Source organism: Lolium rigidum, chromosome 4, assembly GCF_022539505.1.
Source record: "Lolium rigidum isolate FL_2022 chromosome 4, APGP_CSIRO_Lrig_0.1, whole genome shotgun sequence".
Classification (NCBI taxonomy): Eukaryota; Viridiplantae; Streptophyta; class Magnoliopsida; order Poales; family Poaceae; genus Lolium; species Lolium rigidum.
In genome coordinates this window covers 39,551,209-39,577,957 of record NC_061511.1, presented here as the reverse complement: position 1 = coordinate 39,577,957, position 26,749 = coordinate 39,551,209, and the positions used below count along the sequence as shown (strand labels likewise).

Sequence of the window (26,749 nt, the reverse complement as noted above, 5' to 3'; positions counted from 1 at the left end):
TTGAACACGAAAACATGATCATGCATTAAAATTGCAACCAAACTAAATACATGGTCTGGAAGACTGGAACCAACATTTGCAAGCCACATGGTGTCAACATGGTCTGGAACCAACATTTGCTAATAACATGGTGTCAACATAGTCTGGAACCAACATTTGCAGGTAGCATCTAAATTACAGAATCTAATTACAGGATACCTAGTGCATGGAATGACCTGAATTGTACTGCTACCGAAAAAGACAATTATCCTCGCGAAGAAGATAATGCTCCTCACAGAGAAGATGTAGGTGTGCTCCCAGTCCAAAACAAGGACTTGAACTTGTAATCAACTGCAACAAGAGCATCATGAATTACTAACTGGTCATCGTACAAAACATATGCATTCAGATGCTGGAACAATCAGTTTCGACAACACACACTCAGAAATAAACACATCCATTAGTAACCATTTTAATAGCAGCTAACAAATATTAAATCAAATGAACTAGGCTAAAAATAATCTCATGCATCACTTGCAGTAATCACTACCAGTTTTGAGATTTCCAAGTGTGTTCTACCAGTTTTCAGATTTCCTAGTGAGGTCTAGACGCTGACCCAGTAATTACTTGAAGTACACTACATCATCTGAGTCTATACAAGTGTACACAATTTTTTTTTCTCCTTTCGGTACAAGTAAGCAAGCAAGAAAGTAATAACAGGTGGATACATTCTTCATTAAAGAACTATATGGCCAGCGAGCTAAGCTAAGTAATCAGTCTCAAATAAGGACATTATGGCTCAAAAGTTGCAGTTTATCTATAATTGCACTCACACGTGTGAAGGTATGAAAACGAAGAGCACTTGAAGCATCAGGTTTCCAAGAAGAGAAAGTAACACGTGCGCACACATACACACGGACACACAGTTAAACACTCACATATTATTTTTTCTAGTAGGAGCAAAGAGAATTTAGATTGCACTACACGCATGGGCACACAGTTAAACACCCAGGTTATTGAAGGGTGGCGGACAAAATCTTCAGTTCAGGCTATTCAAGGATGGGGCTGCTTAACTAACCACTCAAAATCCATTCTGACAAAATCTTCAGTTCAGGCTACACACGGACACCATACATAGCAGCAAGTATGCTAACTGAAAAATAGAACCACGCAGTTCATGCTTTCTAATTGCTATCACTACGAATCTGAACTACTAGGTACCTATCAATTACAAATTTTAATTTGAACACAAGTAGAGAAATTTTCAGTGAAACTTTCAACTCATTTACAAATTGTTGTACAAACTACTATCTACGCCACTCAAGCAGCAATAGAAACATGGCTTTGTCAGATTAGAGCAGCTGAACTGAACTGTCATCAAGGTGGAGGTGGAAGGTGCCAAAAAATATACCAGGATAAATCAGGTCAGGTCACAAGCAACATTCAGAATCGAGTAGCAGACCATCAAGATATATACATACATGTACCATTCTTTTTTCCTTTGCTAATCGTCCCTACCAGAACAGGCAGTGAGACAGGGGGAAACGGAGGTGTAGGTCAGTAGGATAGCATACCTTGAAGGATTTGAAAAGTGGAGACAGTAGCCGGCCTGGGAGGAAGGAGATGACAATGGAAATCAAATTAGAGATCATGTGATAGTACCATGGCAGTAAGAGTTGATGCACCATTTTCAGCAGGGATCTCATTTATGTGTTCATGTTACCTAGATAGATTTAAAAGGGCTTCTACACATTACGCACTAGACAAACAACAAGATAGATAAGTGAACTTCACCACCTGATCATTTGAAAGAGAAAATTCTTGGTTATTATCATTTGAGAGCATCCAAATGTCCATCCAAATCATATACAGCAAACACCGGTATACAAATAAGTGAATCGTTGGCTAACAAACTGTATGTTGCGATGCACTCTCATTGGTCACTGACTATGATAAACACAAGCATGTTCATCTATAACATAACCATCGCTCGTTTTGCACGCATATCTCGACCAAAATAATTCTAGATACAGAGAAATAATCAACTAAAAATGGAAACAAATCCAAAAACCTATGTATAATGTGGGACAGTGTTAAGCAATATTATAACTTAAATTTCACATTATGAAGTACTGATAAGTTGTATTCATTTTCTCTACTCTGAAACCATAAAACAATCTCTCGAACTAGAATTACATGGTAAGATTAATTGACCAATTAATTCACTAGGTTTGGTGAGATTATCCAGCTACTTAGTTCACTAGTTATGTTGTGTATATAGCTCTAACATTGAAGCGCTCTCTGAATAAAATTTGCTGGATGCAGAGCACTGTAACTTGTGTATATAGTTGTAACATTGAAGCGCTCTTGTTGCAGTTGATTACAAGTTCAAGTCCTTGATGGCATTGCCTCAAAGAATGAAAAGGAAGTGGGTTCTCAAGCAGATCAAGACATGATATCTATTTGATCTTACTTTGTGATGTACTGAAGCAAATATTTCATCATTGTGGATCTATTTGTTGGATGCCAAAGTGCCGCTCCAGTGTGCCATTTGGAAGTAGAATAACAAAGCTACATGTTGCCAGATAAAAAGAAATCATCACTTGCAAGATTTGTACTATGTAAGTGGAAGACATGCGTTACATGCTTAAGAGTACAGAAGAGTAATTATGCTGATAACAAACACTTGCGACGATTTTTTGTACAAAATTTGAAATAATTACTTTCTCAAATTGGATAAGTTTCATTTGAATCATGGAGGCAGCCTCTTAGCATATTGTTTCAATTTCGCCAGAATGTAAATGTCTGCTATTACAAGGCGTCCAGTGGCTATCCAGTCTGAATGTAAAGACTTTACGAGTGACTGCAGGTAAGACTTTGCAAAATCAACCAATGGTAAACCAGGATGTCCCACGCAATGGAGCAGAAACCAAGAGGTGAAAGGCGAACTAATGGGGACGGAGAGCAGTATGGCGTGGCGGAAAGGTTTTTGATATGCTTGGACAGATCGGCCTACTTCAGGTGGATGAAGGCCACGCCTATAAGGACTTCATTAGTCTGGTCGCTGCAGCATGAACAATTGAACTTGATCTCGTCAGTCTCCATCTATCTCTGTCAGTAGTATCGCAATTGAACTGAACTTGACAGAGTAGAGTTACATAATACTACAAGTAGTAGTTTTATGCTTAAATTAACATTAAACATGTAGTGTTTTGTTTGATTTAACCAATCGATTTGCCTCTTTGTAGAACATTGACAGTTTGCCGGGAGGAGGCCGAAGACGATGCGTCCGCGAGGGAGACGCACAGGAGCAACACGAGGCGTGGGAGCCGCGCCGTCGACAGTGGCGGCCAGGGTCACCGCGGGGGCGGAATAACCGCGCGGCGGCGAGGGGGGAGACCAACGTGGTTCCGCGCCAGTGTGAATCAACGATTCAGTGCTGCGGGGATGGGATAGGCGGAGACGAGGCAGTGCTCGGCGGTGAGGTGAGGTAGATGTCGTTGATTGCTGAAACTAATTAGCGATTCAGACGTACACAAAACGAGACACCAACTGAGTTGAGATCCCCCCAGATGAACCAAGAAAGAATTAAGTATGTTACATTGGTCAAGGACATGGTGTGTCCTGCTAATTATTAGGACACCGATCGAACTACTATACACAATTAGGTGTAACATGCGGCTTCATGACAAGTGATCCACCAGCTGCACGAATTTAAAGACCAACAATTAAATGGTGACAAATAGCCGCATGCAAATGGAAACACAAGAGTATGTACTCCTAGCTTACCTTGGATTGTTGGGCGAAGTGGACCTCCATGATCTTGATTAGACCCTCTTTATGACCGGTAGATTTGTATTTTTTGGGAGCTCGGCCCTCAGGTATGCCAATTCGTTGTCACTGTACGCACCTTTGAGCAGAACCTCCTTCAGGCTTGCCAGAGATGGTAGCCCCGAGAGTGTCCGACTATTGATGCCTGCCCAAACGAACTTGAGAAGCTCTAGCTTAGGGGTTGCTCCTTGTTCAAACTTCAAAAATAGCAGCTTATTTCTATCCTCCCGGCCGTCCAAGAGCGAATCAAGTTCCAGCACCACCAGGTTCAGGAACATGTGTGGACGGAATGTGAGACAAGCATTACTCTTCTCGAACGACTTCTTCAGCAGATGCAGGGACGCCAGGTTTGGTAGATCCCCAAGGACCTGTATAGCTTCATCATCCTCTGATATCATAGAGCTCCGTAGCTTGAGCTTCACCAGATTCCTCAGCCCCTTTATCCATTCCGGTAGTTTGACCAGGTTACCATACAGCTTGAGGCTCTGCAAGTTTTCCGGGAATGAGAACTCTCCATCCAAGCAGCCAGATAAACCAGGCTCCCCCTCTGACCGGATTGACAATGACTCTAGACGGCTCAGACCAACAATTGCCAAACACAACTCTTGTCCGTTTTCCTTACTGACGCCAGTCACTCCTAACTTGCGCAACTGAATGAGCCCTTTTATATCCTTTAGAACATCCTTACCCCGCCGTGCGATGTTCACAACACCCAATGTGTGTAGGGCTTTCAGCTTCCTCATCCCACTTTGCACTAGAACACCATGCAAGTCTAGACGCATCGCAATAAAAGGGACCAAATAGCAACAAAGAGCAGTGCATGCATCATGGCAATTAAGGTTAGAGTCATCATCAGGAATTGCAACACTCTTGCAACAACAAGCAATCCCTGTCACGAGAAACAGAATGCATGGTCGGTTGCCAAGACACTTTGGATTGTCACCAAAATGGCCTTCATATGAGCCATCCTCATCATCCGCTTTCCTACCAGAACGAAGATAGCTTAGCTTCTGGAGATTGAAGATACTCCTGGGCAGCTTGATTATTTTCGTACCTCGGACATCTAGCGTCACGAGTTCTCTCAAGTTACCCAATGAATCTGGCAGGTGATAAATAGAATCACATCCTCTTAGCGAAAGGTATCTTAAGTGAAGGAGCTTCCCAATATGCTTGAAGTGATGATCATGTAGACCTGTTGTGTCTTCCAAGTCCAACACTCGTAGCAGCCTCATCTTCTCAAAAATGAAAAATGACTTCCACTCCCCAAAAACTGTCATTGATCGTACACGGGACATGTCTACTATGCTCTCAAATTCACCCTGGTCTCCTTGCCAATTGCCATTTATAGCAAGGTGGCGCATAGTGGCTTGGCTGTTTGAGCTGCAACCTTCCTCCAGTGTAAAAACAAGATTTTCTTCCATTGACTTTGAGATACCGATATCACGCATGAGATCATGCACTTGGCAGGAATTGATCCCTTTTGTATTGTGGATTGAGCATTCAGATGGTAAAATCATACTCCTGCTTATAAGTTCCATGAAGTAACCATCTGCTATTTTCTCCATGGATTTGCCTCGAACCTCCCTTGAGTAACCCTCTGCGCTCCACCGGCGCACCAAGCGTCCCCGCCCAACCCTTTGGTCTTCACGAAAGATGGGCATATAGAGGAAACAAGACTTGAGGTGGTAGGGTAAACCATCATAGCTTCTCATAAGGACGGTCCTAATGGTCCCAAGCATAGGATTCACCTCCAACTCGGTACTGATATGCTCATTCAGTTTCCTCCACTCCAAAGCTGTTTTTGGTTGGTTTGCCAAGAAGCCACCTATAGTGACTATTGCAAGGGGGAGTCCGCTGCACTTCTGCAGTATCAGTTCTGCTTGTGTAGTCAGCTCAGGGTATTTCTTATCCAAATCTATAGTCTTCTTAAATACCTGAAATTTGAGGGATCGAGTTCTTCAGAATCTTCAAAACTAAATCAGGTACAGAATAATTTTTAAATGTTGTGTATGTGCTATAACTCTATTAGTTATGTACAATTTGCAATTACATTATTACTGGGAGGTGTGGTTATGTTATGACCATGCCCGAGTTGTTGTTCTATGAAATTTACCAACGAAGTATAAAGCATTGAATTGCACTCCTAGTGTGGACGATGATCATAGTGCAACTAATAACAATTGCCAAAAACTGAAAGGAAATGTTGTAGATCAAGGTAGAACTAGTCATTTTGGTTCAACAATTAAATGATGGAAAACAAATCCTAGGGCGACATGTACAAATGAAGCATGATGATAGTTTTTTATTGAGTACCTTTTTAGCAAACAGGTCGCACGCATCCTTGTATTCTAGACCTTTCAGCATGTATATATTTCCTTTTTGCTCTGAACAATGTTTAGCAATATCCTCTTCCCTTGTGGTGACTATGATCCGGCTTGAATTTTCCATTCCATGGAAAAATGGTATTATCATGTCCCATTCTACAGTGGATGATACATCATCAAGAACAACCAAGCACCTTTTTCTTTCTAAAATCCTTGCCAATTCCTCGATCAACTCAGCAACTGGCATCAATAAAAATATCTTCTTTGTGCTGCGCATCAAACCCTCAACGTCCTTCTTTTCAGAAGGTTCTAGTTGCATAACTAAGCTTCGAAGGAGCTCCACAAGACTGAAAGGGCGCATGACTGTTACACAGGCGCGTTTCTCAAACATGCCACTGAGCTTGATATGGTAGATATCTTTGACTAGAGTGGTTTTTCCGAGACCACCCATTCCCCACACCGAGACCACTTGGAATCGGTTTGTAACTTGACTTGTAACTAACTTCACAATCTCCTCTTTTTCTTTCTCTCGCCCAACAATTTGAGATTCCTCCAAAGCAGCAGCCATCGTCCTGATGCGAGTGATGCTCTTTCCGACTACCTTCTTACCATCAACAACTTTAGATTGATCCTCTAAAATCTCACCAATGGCTACTATAGACTTATCATTTCTGGTAGTGGCTCTGTTTGATCTTGAGTCTGTTTCAGCTAAATATGTTGTCTCTTGAGAAACCTGTGCACAAGCAAGCAATGTGTTTCTTGTTGAGACCCTATAAAAGAACGAATGGAAAATAATGCTAAAAGAGAATGCTATAAGAATAACTGAAATAGTTCAAAATGCAGTTTCCCATATATATTTTTTGACGAAATGCAGCTTGCTGCTTTCATTGCGTTAAGATGAGGGAAAAGTACAAACGGAAGGAGACCTTCCTTAGGTACAAAGGTAGGCCAAAGAAGGCCAGCCGAAAACACTGAAAAAAACAGAAAACAGGCATGGCATAGAGCTTTGCTCCAGCGCTACAGAGGCAAGGGCACTAGTCTGGCTCCCTGGGTCTTTCAAGCAAAGCTTGCACCCTCCGCCGACCAGCGTCGATCCACGTCCTCGCCTCTGCCAGCAGCGTTTGAAACAACTCCGCAGGGGAGGAGGCAATGTGTCTGAATATCCTGTCGTTCCTCTCCTTCCAAATGCACCACCATACAAGCGGAATGATGGAGCGCCATAGCTTGGCGTTTGCTGTTCCGGCTTGGCAAGTGGAGGAGACCAGCCAATCCTGAAGATCAGTGTGTGCATCAGGGATCAAAGACACCGGTAGCCGCGCACGATCCACGATCAAAGTCCAGACTTCTTGCGCGTACGGGCAAGCCGCAAGCAGATGTACTGCAGTTTCTGGTTGTGATCGGCAGAGCGGACACAACGGATCATGTGGGAATCCACGTTTCGCGAGAACATCGGCGGTCATGCATCTCCCCTGAACAGCTAGCCATGCATAGAACCTGCATTTGGGAGGAGCGTCAGATCTCCACACTATCTGTGGGAAGGTCGGCCTGATGGTGCCCAAGAATTGGACCGCATACGCCGAGCTCGCGGAGTACGTCCCCTCCGCTGTCCACTTCCACGTCAAACGATCAGGAGTCCCCTGGGGGTTAACTGAAGGCCGCGTAGCATGTTCCAAAGTGCAGTGAATTGACGGATAGCTGCCGGCGTAAAGTCGGCTTTTAGGTGTCTGCTCCACTTATCCTGATTGATCGCCTTTCGCACTGTAATCCGTCGTAATGTGCAGAGCTTGAAAAGGTCAGGGAACAACACGTTCAGTTTTCCTTCTGCCCGCCATGGGTCAGTCCAGAACTGGGTTGCCTCCCCGTCCCCGATCTCGATCATCACTGATGCCTCAAACAATGCCCTCACATTGTCATCAATTGGCAGCGGCAACCCATCCCATGGTTTGTTGTTGTCCATCCATGACTGCCATAGCCATGGGTTTCCCATATATATGAACCCCAAACTAAAGTGTTTCCATCCCATCTCCAAAAAAAACTACAACCTAAAATGTCAAAAATTTGAATCGAAAATGTGCATTTGTACATAGAATTGTATGGGAGTGTGTATTATTTTGTGAAGGCGTTACCTAGAATTTTTATTTTTTGAGCCATTAGGTACTACCTACTTCTATACTGTAGTACTGTTCAGCTCCAATTTGAACTAACGAAAAATCACTGCTACACTTTGGCCATAATGACAGAGGTAACTTGTTAGCGACCTCTTCTATTGGGCTCGGTTATGGGCTGACACCTTGGGCTTTGGCCTGTCTGAAGACACCAAAGCCTGCCACTACATATACCAGAGAATAGGGACGCATACAGACAGGCTTGGAACGGACGGCTTCGGCCTCCTCTGCTTTGGCTTTCTCCTTCCTCTCTAGTTCATCTCTCCTCTGTAATAGCTTGAACCTGGAGAATCCATGGCTGTAAACCTACTTGTTGAGTAATTGATCTGTGAGAAGAGCGTGGTGTTAACAATCTGGTATCAGAGCCAACGATTTTGAGCCCAAATCTTCCCAAATTCCACCTCAATTTTTCTCCCCACCACCGCCATTACTTTGGCCCGAGCTATGACGACGGCGTTGAGCAACTTCGCATCGGCGAGCCCACACGACTGTGTCCGGAAGTGGGCTGAGGACGAAGCACTCGCTCCCGATCTCGCGGGCTTCATCAACCCCAGGCGCGACCCTGCAGTGGTGTCGCCGGCTTCATCGACGGCGCGCTCGACCGCATCTCAGGGCGTCTTGAGAAGCGCCGCCCCCACCACCGACCCCAGCTTCAAGCGCGACACCCCCGTGGATGACCTGAGCCCAGGGGCACGGTGTCTCGACGACCTCATCGTCGGCAGCTCCGCATCACCAACCTCGGCCGCGTCCCACGTGTTCCGAGCAGTGGCGTCCGTGCTGGTGACTTCCACGAGCGAGCGCCGGCTACTTCAACCGCGACCCGCGCTCTGGAGATCTTACGTGCCATGTCCACAACGGCCGTCTCCAATTCCAGTACTGGCGGTTCTACCTCCACGGCAAATTCCGACAGCGCCTACAAGCTGTTCGACAGAGTGCCGCATCGCCCCAAGTGGTCGTCAGATCATACTCTGAGCATAGTGGTATGCCGTGCACTCTACCCAGTTAATGAGGATATGCTACGGCCAATACTTGCTCCATATGGTGTGCAACAGCTGGTTGTGAATCCGAGGGTCACCAAGAGGAACGGGTCTCACTATGTGAAGGCCATTGTGGAGTTGAGATCAAGGGATGATGCGGCCGAGGCTCGTGTATCCTTGCAGGGCAAATGCCTCTTTGACGGGTGTTGCTACCTCGACGTTAAGTTTGCTTTACCATACGAGTTGGCGTCCATGGCGACATCAACAGGAGCCACATCTATCACCGCCTCGACTGCTTGTGTGATACACGATGGCGTCTCCCACATCGAGATGCCAGCAGGTGACAGTTTCCTACCACCGACAAATTCAGTAGCTGTACCTAGCACCACCTTCTCATTGGTGTATCCCTGCACCGAAACCGTGGCGGCATCCTTTGCGCCGTATGTCCTTCACCAGTGCTGCAGTGAGCTATGTGGTCACCATCCCTGTACCGAGGCCTCTGAGGCGAACAAGTCAGAAATGGGGTTGAGCTCAATGCAGGCTGCTGCCGTATCTGCCACAACGAAGGTGTCGATGATGCCAAATGACATGTCCCTCCAGACCGCACATGACTTCGCTATTTTTGGCACTGATCAGGCCAGCGTCTCGGCATGTGGTGCAACCCTCGACGCCAATGACACCTCTGCTAACAAGGTGTTCCTGGACACTGAGCACATGTTCCCTACCACTCCAATGTCCTCTGAGCTATCAACCTTCCAGCCGCTGGAATTTTATGATTGCAGACGTGGTGCATTTGTGCAATGGTCACCTCCTCTAGGTATGTGTGTGAACCTGCCAATGGATTTATTGGAGCAGGACATTCAGTTGCAGTATATAGGAAGAAAACAGTGGCTAATTGAAGAAATTTCAGTGGAAGTCAGCAGTATCAAGGAAGGTGGAGTGTTTGGTTTCTTGGAAAAAATTATCGAAGAGGAAAAGAAGCTCACACTACTAGGAAAAGGCCTAGCCGTAAGACTGCCATCAGTGGCGCACCATGGCTGCCGTGCGCCACTACTACTTAGCAGTGGCGCACCACAAAACGGTGGGCCACTGTTACAAAAGTAGTAGTGGCGCACCTTGATTCTGGTGCGCCATAAGTAAGTGGTGACAGGAGGCCAGATCCTCCCCCAACCTAGTAGTGGCGCACGTCTATGGGGTGCGCCACTGCTACATTCCTTACCTATGGCGCACGTTGTAGAGGTGCGCCACTGCTAGGAGGTGTCCAGAGACCGTTTAGAGATGATAGGCTTAGCAATGGCGCACCTGCTGTGGTGCGCCACTGCTACATAGGTTACCTATGGCGCATGTCATTAGGTGCGCCATCGCTAGGGGGTGGCCATAGCCCCTTTTTAGAGATGAGAGGCGTAGCGCACCACTTAGTAGTGCGCCATTGCTATGTCTTAGCTTAATAGGTAAGTGATGGTGAAGCTTTCTTAGCTTAATACCCTACTCAATCTCAACTTTTTACCTCATCCAACACTCTAGGTCTCGCCGTATCGGTAACTTTGTTGGTTTTATGCTTTGTGTGTGACCGGTTCCGATCGTCTTGCACACACACATATGTGCGCGCGCGAAAATCGTCTCGATCACGTGCATGTGTGTTGTATGCGAAGCCTCCACATGTGTTGTATATGCAAAGCCTCCGATCCACACATGTGTTGCATGTGTTTGTTTGCAGGGATTTGAAATGCAAAGGTCACCGCGAAATATGAGCCATGTGTACTAGCTTCCCAAGTGGACCAATGCTTCTTCATTACCGACCCGCAAAAGCCCAGCCGTGTTATCGTGAGGAGAGGCAAAAGGAGCATCATCGGAATGGATGGAGCTGCCAACGAGCTAGACTTTGACCGAGTATGGCGATCCGAAGATGGAAGATGACGACGACGATGATGAAGAACCATACACAACAAGAAGAAGCAGGACCACCCTACCTAAAGGCCGTCCATTCAAGAGAAGAAGTCTAGGAGTTCCGGGGCTAAATTATTCAACCGCGAGAAAGAAGGGCAAGAAGATTGTGAAAAGATAATTATGTATCATTTTCTTGTATGAATAACGGATGTCATATTGTTAATCTACACATTGTACCGATCAAAATAGACATATAATTTATATTTTTGGATATTTTATAGATTCTATAGTATTTTAACTATTCTACATAATTATAATTATTTATGCCTTTTATTTTGGTGTATTATGCTATTTATTATAGTGTTAAATCAATTTAATAAAAAAGTGAAAAAAATTGGGGCCGCCGGGGTTCGAACCCGGCTAGCCGGGGTAAACCGAACGAGAGAGGGGGAGCAAGCCACTGCGGTACAATTCGGATCTTGTCAACCGTAGGTGCCGCGAGCCTTTTGACCTAAACCTAAAGAGGCAGTGGCGCACCCCGAGAGGTGCGCTATTGCTAAGCCTCGTAGTGGCGCACCCCTAGAGGTGCGCTATTGCTAAGGGGAGTCGGGGACTTAGCCAAATCCCGACCATCTTCTTCTCCCCATCCCCATTCAAACATTCCCCAATCCCCGCCGGCGCCCCCTCTCGATCTCGATCTCGCCCCCATTCACCGGACCCTCTCCCCCTCGAATCCCCGCCGGCGACCACCTCTCCCACCGCCGGCGCCCCATCCTCTGCCTCGTCGCTCCCCAGGCTGCACACCGTGGAGCAGGAGTAGGAGAAGCGCACGCCGCCTGCGACCTCGTCCTCGATCTCACCGCCGAGGAGCCGCACGCCCTCGACCTCTGACGCCGCCTGCGACCTCATCCTCGACCTCACCGCGGAGGAGCCGCACGCCCTCGACCTCTGACGCCGCCTGCGACCTCGTCCTCGACCTCACCGCGGAGGAACCTTCGACCGCTGACGCCACACGCCTTCCGTTGCGCATCCTTCCCAGGTAGCCGCCGTGCTCCTCCCTCCTCCTCCTCTGCTAGGTTGATCCAATTCGTTTGCTACAAATCGACATATATTGTATGCCCAACAGCGAAAACCGGCTCATTTAGAAAACAATTGCCGCGAGATGTCCTTGCCCTTTGAGCTGTTTATTACTAGGAGGTTGCATGGTTGCGGTTTGGTATTTTCGGGGCAATGTCGGCTGAACTGAATGATGTATGTGTAGTACGGAAACTCGTTTAACTGGTCTATTGCAAGCTGTTGAACTATTGAATAGTGTGTTGCTTAGTGTAAGAGCTGAGCTCGGAAACCTAGGAAGTAGTGTGATCTTTAAGTGTTCCACGGTCCGATCAACTAAACTACCAAGTTCATATTGTAGACGAGAGAAGGATGGTGTTTCGTGTGTTGCCCCCGACCATCTCTTTACTTTTATGAGTCCGCTTGACACATCAGTCCAATGTATGAGTTAGCACAGATCTCTGTTTCATGGATGTAATGCTCTATGTTAGCTTATGATTATCACTAAAATTTGAGGCAATCTACTGCAAATGAAAAAGGAAAATGCTTTTTTTGGCCTCACCTTTGATTATCATTTGCCAACTAATCACCGAATATATTTTTGGTAACAAGGGACATAGTTCCTTAGTGCTGCAGATCGCAACTAAAAAGGAATTTAAACCAACCGCACTTCTTATGGACACCACATTCAAGCTTGTCAATTTTTTGGCAGGTGTCCTTGTTTGTTCTCGCCGGACTATAGGCCTCCTGTTGCTGCATGTGCTATGAACTCCACAAGTACCATGAACAAGCTTACTGAATTTTTATTTTTAGCATCAGGTTTCCTTTTGATTTTCTCTGTTTGAACTCCACGAGTACCATGAACAAGCTTACTTGAATTTTTATTTTTATGTTTTTCAAGGCAGAGTTGAGCACCCGACCGCCGCCCTCGCATCTTCCTCGACCCGGAGCAACAACTCACCTCTCGGAGACTCCACGCGACTCACGGTGAGCTTGATGCTGCTTGCTACCGCCGCTAGCCGCTTGTCGCTGCCGCTTGCTAGGCTGCTTGTCTGCTTGTCGCTGCCGCTAGCTAGTCGTCTGCTGCTAGCTAGCTGCTATCGCTTGCTAGCTGCTTGCTCATTGTTGCTAGAGTTGCTGCTTGCTCGCTCATCGCTAGGCCGTAGCTGCTGCTGCTTGCTAGCTGCTTGCTGCTGCTGCTAGTTGCTGCTTGCTGCTTGTTGCTGCTAGGTGTATATGGAGGAACAATTGTATATGTGCCATGGTGCTCAGCTGGTGGATTGTTTTGCATGTCTATATGGTGTCATATTCTTGTGCAGGGATCGACAGAGTTGCCCATTATCGCCGAAATGTTGATTCATTTCCGTTTCGGCGAAAATGGGGCACTCATATGTCCATAAATTAGCATAGGTCATGCCCAATTTTTCCGTGAAATCTTGCGCTAATTTTATGCATTTTTTCCTACTTAGTTCGAACATGGCCAACAACGAAGAGGCCGGCGGCAGCGGCAGCAAGCCGTTCCGGATGCTAACCGATGAAATTGAGGTGATGGAGTCACAACCTCGCCGCGACGACGGCGAGGATGATGGCCCCGATCCAGAGTACCGAGCGGACGATGCCGCCGAGGATGACACCAGTGATGGTGCCGCCGAGGATGACACCACGGATGGTGCCACCGAGGATGACACCGGCGCACCGAAGAAGCTACGGAGGGAGCGTTGCCCGAATGTGCTCAGCACCGTGAAGCAAGCAGCATTCACCGAAGTGAACGCCACTGGGCATCCAACGGCGCCGCCTGATTTAGTCAAAGGGTACTCTGCCCAACTCGGGTGCATCCTCCGGAGCACGGTCTCGATCAACACCGAGAACCTCAGGCATCCTGACCGAGCGAATTTGCGCACCCTCCTCTTCAAGAAGCTACACGAACGATACGAGTTCCCGGTGGACTGCTCAGAAAAGCGTCTCATGCGGAACAAAGTGCACAATGCCGCCCTCACGAAGATGAGCACCGCCCTCGCTAGTTGGAGGACCCGAGTGAAGAAAATGATTAATAATGGTGAGAGTTACGAGAAGATCAAGGAGTCAAATCCCTCGATCACCGAGCAAGACTACGCTGATTTCAAGATCAAGTGCGAGAGCGAGTCAACGTCGGATTCTAGTCAGTGGGGGAAGGACATGCGAAAACTGAACTTAGGCACCCACAAACTTGGTCCTGGCGGTTTTAGGGTGGCGCAACCGAAATGGGACGCCGCGGATGAGGAGCGTGTGAAGAACGGCCTCGAGCCCCTCCTCCCGCAATACACAAACAAGCAAACCAGGAACTTTCTCCTGGTCCGGTACCGTATTGACCCGAAAACAAAGGAGCTCACCACCACTCCGGATGTGAAGGAGTTTGAGGCTCTTCTGGTAAGGAATGCACCCGCTTAATTAGCTCCTTTATGGTTGCATTCTTATTGTTGAATCCAAATTTCTAAATGGTTCATGCATGTTCCTCCCGTAGGCTAAGGAGATCGAAAGTGAAAAGGAAGCTAGTAGCGGCGCGGGGTCCACGAGCTCCTCGCAGTGTGCCCCTTGGGACAACCCTTTAAATAGGGCGTTGAATGCCCACAAGAAGAGGGATCCATTGAGTAAGCCGACGTCGGCTGGTCGTGTGGTCGGCGAAGGATGCTCTATGAAATGGTCGAATACTATAAGTCGGGGAAAAAGGAGAGAAAGGCCACCATCGATGAGAAGGAGGTCGCACAGCTCAAGGCACAAGTTGCGCAGATCCCGACATTGGTCGAGGAGCAAGTGCGGCAACAAGTGCAACAAATCGTGGAGACCCAACAGAGGACGCAAAGACAGCAAGTGGAGGACCAAGTGGGCACGACGCTTAGCTCCCTCATCCCTACCTTGGTTGCCGGTCTGGACGCGTGGTATGAGGGAGGAAAAAAGGGGCCTCCCCCGGTTCCCAGTTTCACGGGCAGCAACTCCCACGGCGTGGAGCCATCGGTGAGTCCGCAGGCGGCAACAATGGTGTCTCCGGCGGCGCCAACCTTGGTGGCTCCCGCGGCGCCAACCGTGGTGGCTCCCGCGGCGCCAACCTTGGTGTCTCCCGCGGCGCCATTACTTCAGCTCAATGCACCCGTCGCTGCGGATAATACGCCGCCCGGCACCGCGCCAACAAGCGGCCACTCCATCGGTTGCACGCCCGCCGCCGGCGGTGCCTCGACCTTAGCCGAGCTGGACGCCATCACGGTAACCAACCCTTGGCCAATGACTTCCATATATATCCTTGCCTTTGACTAGCTAGCCATCCCTAACGCCCTACATGTTTTCCGCGAGCTCCGCCGTCGACGTCCCATGCAATCTCCTGCAGTTTGTGAACGGCGAGTTGATCGATGTTGCCAAGGCCAAAATTGTTCAACCGAGCAACCGTCAGTTACACGGTAAACCCATGCAACCCGACGTGTATAGGATTCAACTGGTTCGGGTGCTTAGCGGCTACGACGACGTGCTACCTCCCTTTCAACCCCATGGTGCCGACGAAGATGAGGTCCTTACCCTCCGAGCATTGCTTCAATTGGTCCATGGTTTGGCCAAAGAGCCGGATTCGTTTGGGGGCGAGGGACACCACCCCACAGACAGCACCCCCAGCCGTGCCGGTGCCAAGCCATGGCAAGACCACCCCAACGGTGCCGCAATCAGCTGATGTGGACATGCAGATGGCACAGGATCCGAACGAGGACAGTACGTTCGCCAACCTGGACTGCAACTTCGATTTTGGGGTGATGGACTACGATCTCAGTAGCCAACCCTCTCAAGCTGCCGCCGAGGGGAAAACCTATTGCAACAAGCGGCGCCTATTCTCGTTCTCGGGAGACGCCTCCAGCTGCCGATTTCACCGAGACTCAGCCGATAGCCGAGGTGAGAAGGGTTATCGGTCCTAACACACCGAAGAAGGCTTGCGAAGAGGAGAATGCAGTCCCAGTAAAAATGAAGCCGAAGGGACGGAAAAGAAAGAAGAAGGATGACAAGTCTGCCAGCCAGCCGTTACCTATCCGTGCTCAGGACGGGCCACCAGTGCCCAAGAATATAGAGGCGAGGGTGCATGTGTCGGGTGAGCGGATGCTAGTTCAAAGATTGTACGATGCTGCACCCGGTCCTATGCGATCTCTCGGTTGACGGTGTTATGTTTATGGAGGAGCGGCGTCTCGGGGAGAAAGATAATGGATACCCGGTGTATGTTGCCAAGGTGCCCTCGGGCCATGGCTTTGTCGATAGTGGCTTCGCGGAGAATATCTTCCTGCGGTATGATGACATCTTCGCCATGCTGAACAGCTTATCCGCTGCACTACACCTTCATTCGCCTATACTCGCTCGGCAAGGCAATGCGGATCATTAGAAACAAGATCCCGGACATCGCGATAGCCGACCCCTTCTACATGCGTGCCGTCCACTTGGCCACCGCCGGAGACCAGGCGGTCGCGAGTGGATACCTCAAAGACTTCTTTCTAGCGAACCGGAAGAAGTGTAACATCCTCCTGCTCGTATTTCCCGAGTAAGTCACCCCGGCCCTCACCGTACCGTTCTTAACTCGTGATTTTTTTAGATTTCAATCGTCATGTTCTTAAACATTATGTGTTCTACGCGAGAGACAAAACCTGCACACTCATCTCCATAACCCCGAAGCATTCCGTGGCCACATACCTCGATGCGGACGGTAAGTCAACCACGGACTACACGAATGTCAAGGCCGTACTTGATGATGCTCTCAATGGCTACGTCAAAGCGAAAGGCAACATGCAGAGGCCAAATGTTAGGTACGGGAAGCATGTGTTCAAGCACCAAACAAAGTTTCCCTGCGTCAAGAAGCCGCCTTCTAGTAACAAGGATGCCTACTACGCCCTCTATCACATGGATAAGTTCATACGGGACCGGCAGCGGCTTACGCTACCCGAGCATCTCGGAGATCGGGCCAACAAATTGGCGCGGGTCCCCGACGACGGCATCAAGCAAGACTTCTTCCGCATCCAAGTAGAGATTTGTGAAATCATCCATCAAGATGTCGTTAGAAGCGCGGGGAGTTCTTCGCCGGCTATCGGCGCGTCAAACGGTGACATAGACACAAAGCTCCAAATGCGGGGTGACGACTACCGCTCATGGATGTGCTTGAAGAAAGGCGGCGGTTTTATCCACGCTCCGAGAAAGTCTTGATGTGCGAGCCTAGTTATGTAGTTGTGAACTAAAGACGAGCTTCGTTGTAATAAACTTTATCCGAGCACTTTACTTGCTATTAATTACTAGTTCGGCTATGTTTGTGAACTTATATATATGGCTCTGTCGTTTTCCGCACTTGATTTGGTCGTTAATTTTGTTTGCATATGCCGATGATTAGAATGGTTGGTCACTTGTACACTTGGGGGTGGAGCGAGCGAGCCTGGTGTGATGGCACAAATATCCATGTCTTGTGCATCCTACCTGGCCTCGCTCACTCCATCCCTGAATGTTAAAATTTGTTTTGACCTACAATGTATGAGGCATTCCATTTAGTTCATAGTAGCTACTTATCTCTTGTTTGAGTTGGCACTTCTTAATTGCATTTGGCCGATGATTAGAATGTTCGGTCAACTCGTACACTCGGGGTGTCGCTAGTGAGCCTGGTGTGATGGCACAAATATCAATCTCTTGTGCATCCTACCTGGCCTCACTAACGCCATCCCGGGATGTTCATATTTGTTTCGATCGACAAAGTATGAGGCCCTTATCATTCTTCCATTTGCTTTCGTATTTTAAAATGCCGATGATTAGAATGTTTGGTCACTTGTACACTTGGGGGAGGGGCTAGTGAACTCGGTGCGATGACACAAGTATCAATCTCTTGTGCATCCTACTTGGTTTCACTTACCCCTTCTCTAAATGTTAATATTTGTTCCGACCAACAAAATATGAGGCATTCCATTTAGTTCATAATAGCTACTTGTCTCTTATTTGAGTTGGCACTTCTTAACCGCATTGGCCTTTCTTCCATTTTAGTGCCAATGATTAGAATGTTTGGTCAATCTGTACACTCCGGGGTGACGCCAGTGAGCCTGGTGTGATGGCACAAATATCAATCTCTTGTGCATCCTACCTGGCCTCACTGACGCCATCCCGGGATGTTCATATTTGTTCCGACCAACAATGTATGAGGCATGCCTTTTAGTTCATACTACTTGGATCGTTTTTGAGTTTGCTCTTATTCGTTGCAAACATCTATGAGCGCGTGCACTAATGTTTCTTTAGCTTGTGCATATGTACGCAGATATGACGTGGTATGTCGTGTACAAGGGCAATGTTCCCGGAGTCTACAACGGCCGGGAGGAGTGTCGGAGACGGGTTCACCGTTTTAGCGGTAACGACTACAAAGGGTACACCACTAGAGCGGAGGCCGAAGATAGATACGCACGCTATTTGGCGGGAGAGAGGAGGGAGCGGAGGAGGAACCGGATGAAGACGACTATTATCGGGATGGTGCTAGTAGTGACTCTAGCTCTCTTCTATGTGATTGTACTTTAGATGATCGATCTTGTGTAACCACTAGCTCATTTGCGACTTTGTAACCCCGTAACTTGCATTGTAACCTCGTAACTTCTCTAATGTGAAATCTTGTGAATCATGTGGGGCTAATGTGAAGAATTATGTATGGATAAGTTGTGCTTGTTGTTTATATGTGTTATGTATCCTGTATTGTGCTATTGTACTGTGATATACAACCTGTATAAATACCTGTCAGGATACAAAAAAAAAATTCGAAATTCGTAGCAGTGGCGCACTAGTGGCCCATCAGTGGCGCACGTCCACTAAGTAGCGATGGCGCACTGCGGCTGGATCCGATGGCGCACCGCCACGTGATCCCCTCCGAGCCTAGCGGTGGCGCACCGGGAACCTCAGCGGTGGCGCACGGCCCGGAGACAGCGGTGGCGCACGTCCACACGCAGCGGTGGCGCACCGCCTCCGCTGAAACAGTGGCGCACGCAAAACAGTAGCAGTGGCGCACCTCGTCTAGACAGTGGTGGCGCACTGCCCTTGACCAACAGTGGCGCACCACTTTGGAGTAATAGTGGCGCACTGCTGGACATGTCAATGGCGCACCACGCAGTGCGCCACTGGTATCCAGGCTAGTAGTGGCGCACCCCTAGTGCGCCACTACTAGGAGTTAGCAGTGGCGTGATAGCAGTGGCGCACTAGTGGTGCGCCACTGAAGGCTATATGTGGTGCGCCACTGATTGCCTTTTTCCTAGTAGTGTCATCAAGAATGCAACAGCTAATCATGCTACGTGTTGTGCAGAACTTGAACCAATAAATCATCTTTGGACAATGATGCTCAATGATCTGAATGAAGGTTTTTCCCTTGAGCACTTATGGGACCCAAGTGGCTTAATCTTGTCAAGTTGGTATTTACAGCAACTAGAAGCAATTCTGAGCCACAAAAATAGTTCTTCTGTTGATATATCTGAGCAAGAATCAATAGCTTTTGCTAATCTGCAGACCGCTCTTTATTCACCATGGTGCATGGAATGTGTGAAGTCTGACATTGGAAAGACCCAGACGTGTTGGCTACAATTGCAACCGAAGCCTCCATGGTCACATCTGACTACAGTCAGTTTCACTAGCGAGTTTGGGAGCAATGTGTCGGCTGTTTCTGAACCTTTACTCGTCATTGGCATTACGTTTAAGTTGAATCTGAATAATATTGCTACATGGTACATATTCTGTGCAAGGGCTGGCTCCTGTTCAACATTGAGAAATGCTAAGCAACTTCTGAGCGTAGATACCAGCAGCCGAAATTTGCCAAACAGTACCAAACTACAGAATCCTTCTTGCTGGAATGGGTGGAGTTTCATTTTGCTGCTAATCTGTTGGACCCCTTTTCTCTTTATACAATGGTTCGGGGGACTAACTGGTGCAGTACAAGGATATACCAGCTCTAGTACTTGTACATCACTTGCCTTTCAAGAGTGTTATGCTAGTAGCAGCAAGTCTGGCCAGTCAATCCTTTCAAAAGCAGTGCGATCTGCAGGTTATCTTGAGACGAGAAGGTCAGTTTTGCCACCATTCTCATGGGATCCTGGCGTACGAACACTTATCAAGATCGACCACGGGAGATGCCAACAAATCCAATTTGAGGACGGGAGAAATTCCAAAACTACATATCAAGGTATCGTCCAAGTCCACATTGCCCGCAGCTACTACCTCAACTATGCTTGCTACTTCGACAGTCTCCGTGCTGACTACTACTGTGACACCTTCCTCGACTACTTCGGCTGCTTCCTTATATCTTCAACCTCGCTCAAGCTCCCGTCAACAAGGGCTACAACAGTAACCATGAACGGCAACTACAATGGGATCCTGGCGGTTTTGCATGGCATCGGCTTGGGGTCAAGCCGAATCTTAAGGAAGGGGGGATTGTTAGCGACCTCTTCTATTGGGCTCGGTTATGGGCTGACACCTTGGGCTTTGGCCTGTCTGAAGACACCAAAGCCTGCCACTACATATACCAGAGAATAGGGACGCATACAGACAGGCTTGGAACGGACGGCTTCGGCCTCCTCTGCTTTGGCTTTCTCCTTCCTCTCTAGTTCATCTCTCCTCTGTAATAGCTTGAACCTGGAGAATCCATGGCTGTAAACCTACTTGTTGAGTAATTGATCTGTGAGAAGAGCGTGGTGTTAACATAACTACACGGATCAAACCATTTTTTTTTTTATCTAGCAATGGATAATATGGTACACACTAGATATTGAATACTAATGCTGCTCTCGCATTCATGAGGTTTGTGTCAACTGGTATCAGTATATTAAAAGATTAATGTCATCAATAACTCAAAATAACTTAGCTAGCTGAGAAGTAGAATTTTGAATGTTACCTTCTTGTGGAAAGCATAAATATTCTGATCAGCAGACAATTGCTTTAGTTCAGATACTATGCTTTCTTGTCCTGCACATAAGCTTGCAACTTCAACTTGCATTGTGGACACTATGATTCTGCTACCCATCTTGTTGTTTGGGAAGCATTTCTTAACCCGATCCCACTCCTCAATTGTGGATAGGTCATTAATTACAATCAGATACTTCTTGTTCACAAATCCGTTAAACTCACCAGCCAGCTTTCGCGCTGTCTTCTCCATTTCCAACAGAGCATTAAACCCTACAGTTGCATTAAACTGCTCCACCAAACTCTGAACAAAGAATTTTGGATTAAAAGGATGCATCATCCTGATCCAAGCTCTGCATGGAAAGTTGGTTATAATATCTGGATTCTCATAGAAAGTTGGTTCCTAATTAGCAAAGGAATGCCCCGATTAAGATTGACAATTCGCTGGCTAGAGCAGAAAAGAAAAACAAGAATTACCAGCAACAAAGGGGAAGCGATGTCTGTTGGTGCATCGCACTCTGACCTACCAAAGGCTCATTGAAGAAGAGAAAACTGGACTGAGATTCTTTGCTTCCAGTTGTTGCTATTATTCCAGTTCCATCCTCAAAGTTTTATTTTACTTTACCTTCTTTTGGGAAAGAAGGATTAGATCATTTTCGAAGAACAAGAGAAAGAGCTTGTTGCTTGTTGCTGCAGCATATGTATGTGCTGCCTTTACACTTTACTTTAATTTACTTTACTTTTTTTTTTTTTGGGAAAGAAGGATTCAATTCTTTCTATCGCATTCTGTTTCTCACACATGTTAAGTCTGTTTCTTAGAATTGGTTTGTTGTATCATTGAGTGGTATAATGTAACTACTTTCATTCTGTTTCTCACACATGTTAAGTCTGTTTCTCACGGACCTCGTCCCCACGTCTCTGTTCCTGTTTCCCGGAATGCTGTGACCTCATTGAAATCTGTCTCCGCCAACACGACCTAGGGCCGCCCGCTCGTCGACCTCGCCGCAGCATTTTCTCGTCCTCATCTGTTGTGACCTCATCGAAAGTAAATACATACTCTGAGACGGAATTTGCCGCAAATCAGCATCTCATTGCAAATTTCATCCGCACCAAATCCCTATGCAGATTCCGTTGTGAGTTTCACCCGTGGCAAGCCCCTGTGATTTTTTTTCCGTGTTGCCTATATGCTGGTAGCAGAACTAAACTGAATGTACAGGGTGATTGAACTGCGATGTAACTACTTTCATGTTAGAATCATTTTTAGTTTTTTTGCGTGATGCCTGAATTCTAGTAGAAGCACTAGGAAATGTACAGTGATTGAACTGTGATGTAACTACTTCTGTCATGTTAGAATCATTGTTAGATTGAGTATGTGGCTAATTGTTCAGTTTAGAAACAATGTTCAAGCATTGTTGGTGATGCAGAGTACTCGTGAAGTACATAATTTAAGCATGAAATGGAACCAATATTGCATTATTCATACTGGAACATGTGTTAGTTTGACTACTGGAGTTGTAATAATCCAGCTCGATTCATAATTGCAGTGTACGGCATTGAGTACAGTGAAGAACATGATATGGTGGTTAGAAAGGAAGAACTAAGAGGCTGGGCACGCAGCGACGGATCTTCGCCGGACTTGGGTGTTCGGGCATCTGCGCCCTGTTCTTCGGCGGCGACGCTTGGAGGACGCCGGCGACTTGTGGTGGTGACGCCCAGGGACTCGATTGCGTTTTTATCTTTAGTTCTAGGGTGTTTTCTGAAAGATGGCAGGCCTTATCTTCTAATTACTGGTTCTTTAGGGCGAGTGATGTAAAAGGGCTTGTCTGTAAATTTGTACCCACCACTGATGATAATTGAGGTTTCTCCGGGGTCTTCTTGACCCCTTCTTTGTGCAAAAAAAAAAAAAAAAAGAGGCTGGGCACGGACATAGTTTTCCGACGTCTTTATGTGTGCTCTAAAAAGGAAGCCCTTTGATAGACTTATGCGGATGGGAGAGGATTACGATGTATTGAATGTTTGAACTTCAAAACAAAAATTAAAATTTTACCTCTACATCGACATACTCAATGAAGTAAAAATCCAATCTTTGCACTCAATTCACAAGAAAATTTAAAGGTTTGATTTAACAACACTTCAGCGTTTCGGTCTACCCACCCTCATTCAGTAAACCAATAGGATTGCTGCATTGGAATTCGAGTTGGCCAGGTCCTCTAAAAAGAAAAGAAGAAACTACTTAGAATGCCTACTAGACTAGCTCGACTCGTACTACGATCTTTTTTGTTTTGTTTTTGGCCATGATTGTGCTGCTCCTGTGAAGGCTAGTGGGAAAGCTCACCGTTCGTTGTTATGAGTGGGGGCCTTGTATCTGTATTCGGACAAAGAAACACCGGAACATCAACTTGATGTCATGAAAAAATTTAGTTGGAAAAATAAATTTACATGTAGCTCAAACATCTCATCATACGCTACATGAATACACGATTAATATATGCTCGACGGAATGGAGCTAAAACATATGCCTCGTTATTTCTACAAGAAATATTTTAGCCAAGTATGCTCCTAAAAACAGTCGATGCGGTCATTCCTTGGTCCAGCTCTTGAATAATGCTTTCATCAAAATCACCTGTCATACAAGGCAAGTAATACAAGTAAGAAGATCTTTCATTTTGTACCTCAACTGATAAACAAAATGAAAGTAGTACTACTGCTGATAATCATGCAATGCAAGGTCGGCCAGCATGAAGTATCAATTTTTTCCAGGAGTAGCGTTCAGCCCTATCCTCCTCTCCTCACCCTTCCTAAACTCAGTCAGTCAGCATCTGTGCTAACCATAATGCAAGCGCTTCGTGTAGTTAACAATGCACCTAGATAAGGGAAATGCACTTTGGCTCATAGGAGCATATGCTCCCATTATGTGAATGCATATTTCAAAGTGTTAAAAAATTCTAAACTAAATTTTTACATGTACATCTAGACATTTTATGTTGGTACACAAGTTTTCAAAAAAAACTAAAAAAAATTGTGGCTCCTGTAAAAAAGACAAGTTTTGATGCTATAACACGACTACGTACATGATATTTTTTTGTCTTTTTTGTACATGCCATATAAAATGTTATTTTTCCATGAAAATTTGTGCACTAACATAGAATGTCACGATGTACACCAAAAAATTTATATCGGAATTTTTTAACATTTTTAAAATTGTTTTTTTATTATTTTATATAATGAGAGCATTTGCTTCTATGAGCCAAATTGCCACCTCCCCTAGATAAAGAATTCTATCTTGAGGTTAGCACCTGTGTGTAGCCACACCCTGATACGTGCGCCAATACCCAGGTGGCTTGTCATCGCTTGCAAATCTCTGACCTGAGCAGCCCTGCTGCTCAAACAGTCTGTTAGCGCTAGGAATGAACCGGATTTTCACTCGCTTTGGCCGGACCACTGAAGCTGCATCTCTAGTTGCTTCCGCAAACTCTTGCTGCGAACAACTGCTGGTAGATGGATACACCTTCGGCTTCACTTCGAGGTGGTGCCGCTTCATCCTCCAGAAGATGGGAATCATGTCCTCTCTTTCTTCATCAGAAGTGGAGGCAGAATTTGACTTCATATGCCTAGTATGGATCGGAGGAACTGAAAAATGCTCAGAGTCTGCGGGACGCTTATTATGCTGCTGCGATTCATGGCACACCTTCTTCAGCCGCCTCAGAACCTGATTAAAGTATTTTTTTTAATCAGAAATGAAGTATGCACAGTAATCATACCATCCTAGAGAAGCTCCATAGTTCTTCCTAGGTCTTCGTTCAATTACTAATTTTGTTATTCAGATATCCTGCATGATATGAGTTACTCCGAAATCAGTGTTCACTAACCTACAATATGATTCCATCATATATCTAAGTCCTCGACATGCCTAAGCCTAACCATTTATGTGAATATGTCACCGCAGCGAGCAGGCAAGGCAGCAAAATCAAAACTCTGGCTATATAGGATCAAATGAGTGAGTAAAAAAATCCGTCTTCATATCTCCTAAAATCGGTTCTCGTATCGAAGGCTGAAACCACAACGTACCTTCTGTTCAGAGGACCTGCAGCTTCGTCGCCGCGGTCGGCGGCAACCTCCGGCGACACAGCGTCTGCCTCGGCCCAGTACTTGACCGGCTGGGCCACGCGGCCCTCCGAAACCTTCATGGCATCGGATCATCCTGGCCGGAGATCGACCAGCTGCGCCACGGTGGTCAGCGTCAGCGACGGCCGGAACCCTAGTTCGTAGGGGCCATTCAAATCGACCGAGGAGGAGGGGATACGGGGGCTGCGTGTTGGCGGCGGCGGCCGGACCCTGGCTCGGAAGGGTGGTTCCCGTCTCCGCCGATGCTCAAGCCGGAGAGCGAGGAGGGACTACAGCGGTGCAGGTCCATGGCGGCCGGAATATGTGAGGGGATTTTTTGGGTGGGCAAACTGAACGAACAGGGGTAGGAGATGGAGTCTCCCTTGCGGGACAAAATATGATCTTCCTAAAATACCCTCATCAACATATACTGCTGCCTCCGGACGGCGCAGGACACTCTGTACTGCTCGCGTGTTGGGCGGCCGAAATCTGGCAGTATGGCTTCATCTGCACGGCTCAATCTATAGATTGGATGGCCCATATTTATCCCTGGGTACTGTAAAAGATCTCTTATTTGTTAACAGTGAATACCTAGAAACGTGTCATACAGCAATTTATATTCATAACAAGATGAGGATTAAAAGATCCAAAGTAACAGACTTACACAAAAAATTCTGCAGGTAAGGTGCAGCTTCAAGGACAAATATATTGTCTAGAAATATGTCTAACTCAGATCGCAGTCAGCAAATATATCATGAAGATGGACATATCTCAGGTGGCTGAATATAGGAGTGGACTGTTGTGGACCTTCAGGTCCGAACCAAATCTACAGCAAAAGAATAAAGCATGAAGTGTATAACATGAAGCAACCAGCATATATCGAAAAAGATTAGTAATATGTAGTAGATGTACAGGGGATTGTAGTACAAACTTACCATTTGGGTGCGGAAATCTCTTCGCAGGACGGAGACGCTTGTGTCACCAAGGCAAGCACTCACTCTGCGCAAAGCGTGCCTTCCAAGACAGGGCATGAGATTCCAAGGTTATGTGATCAAGCTGAGGAAGGAACATAGACAAAATAAGCCGGGCTGTTTTCACAGTACCATGTTTTAGGACACGGAACCTGTGAGCACCCAGTTTCAAGCGTCATGAGTGCTGAGCACCGGATGTACAGAGAGTCCATCCCAATTCACATTTTTTTCGATAAAGGATGCTTTATTACTTCAAAAAGCAATTACATCCAGCCTCTGCATAACCAGGATGCACGCAGCCGTTTGTTGTCTCAAGTGACGAAAGTTACGAAAAAACAAAAATAGGCGAAATACATATCGGAACGATGAATCATATAACGCCTAAGAGCTAGGTGGAGCAACTATCCGTAGACTATGCTGCCACCCATGTAGGGAAAAAGTATCCCTCGCCGTATCCTCCAACCGTGTACAGACCTCCGTAAACAGGTCTCGGTTCTCCACACGCTGATAAGGTAACCACGAACGGAGAATACATGTGCGTCTGTAGATAACCTGCAACAAAG

General features: G+C 46.7%; 2 protein-coding genes across 3 annotated transcripts; one reads left to right on the top strand and one right to left on the bottom strand.

Moving 5' to 3' along the window:
* Positions 1-3,806: 3,806 nt before the first annotated feature.
* LOC124646943 (disease resistance protein RPM1-like) lies at positions 3,807-22,457 on the bottom strand. The gene is made up of 4 exons (XM_047186977.1): positions 22,326-22,457; positions 21,104-21,514; positions 6,124-6,867; positions 3,807-5,744 (listed from the first exon to the last, which is right to left on the bottom strand). The coding sequence occupies exons 1-4, from the start codon at positions 22,455-22,457 to the stop codon at positions 3,807-3,809; spliced, it is 3,225 nt and encodes a 1,074-aa protein (XP_047042933.1).
* LOC124708673 lies at positions 8,390-20,906 on the top strand. 2 transcript variants are annotated; one of them, XM_047240349.1, is made up of 2 exons: positions 8,390-10,210; positions 19,526-20,906. In XM_047240349.1, the coding sequence occupies exons 1-2, from the start codon at positions 9,145-9,147 to the stop codon at positions 20,743-20,745; spliced, it is 2,286 nt and encodes a 761-aa protein (XP_047096305.1). In that variant the 5' UTR covers positions 8,390-9,144; the 3' UTR covers positions 20,746-20,906. The 2 variants fall into 2 exon arrangements, with proteins under 2 accessions (XP_047096305.1, XP_047096304.1); XM_047240348.1 differs by having other exon boundaries at positions 8,390-10,258; positions 19,484-20,906.
* Positions 22,458-26,749: the final 4,292 nt, after the last annotated feature.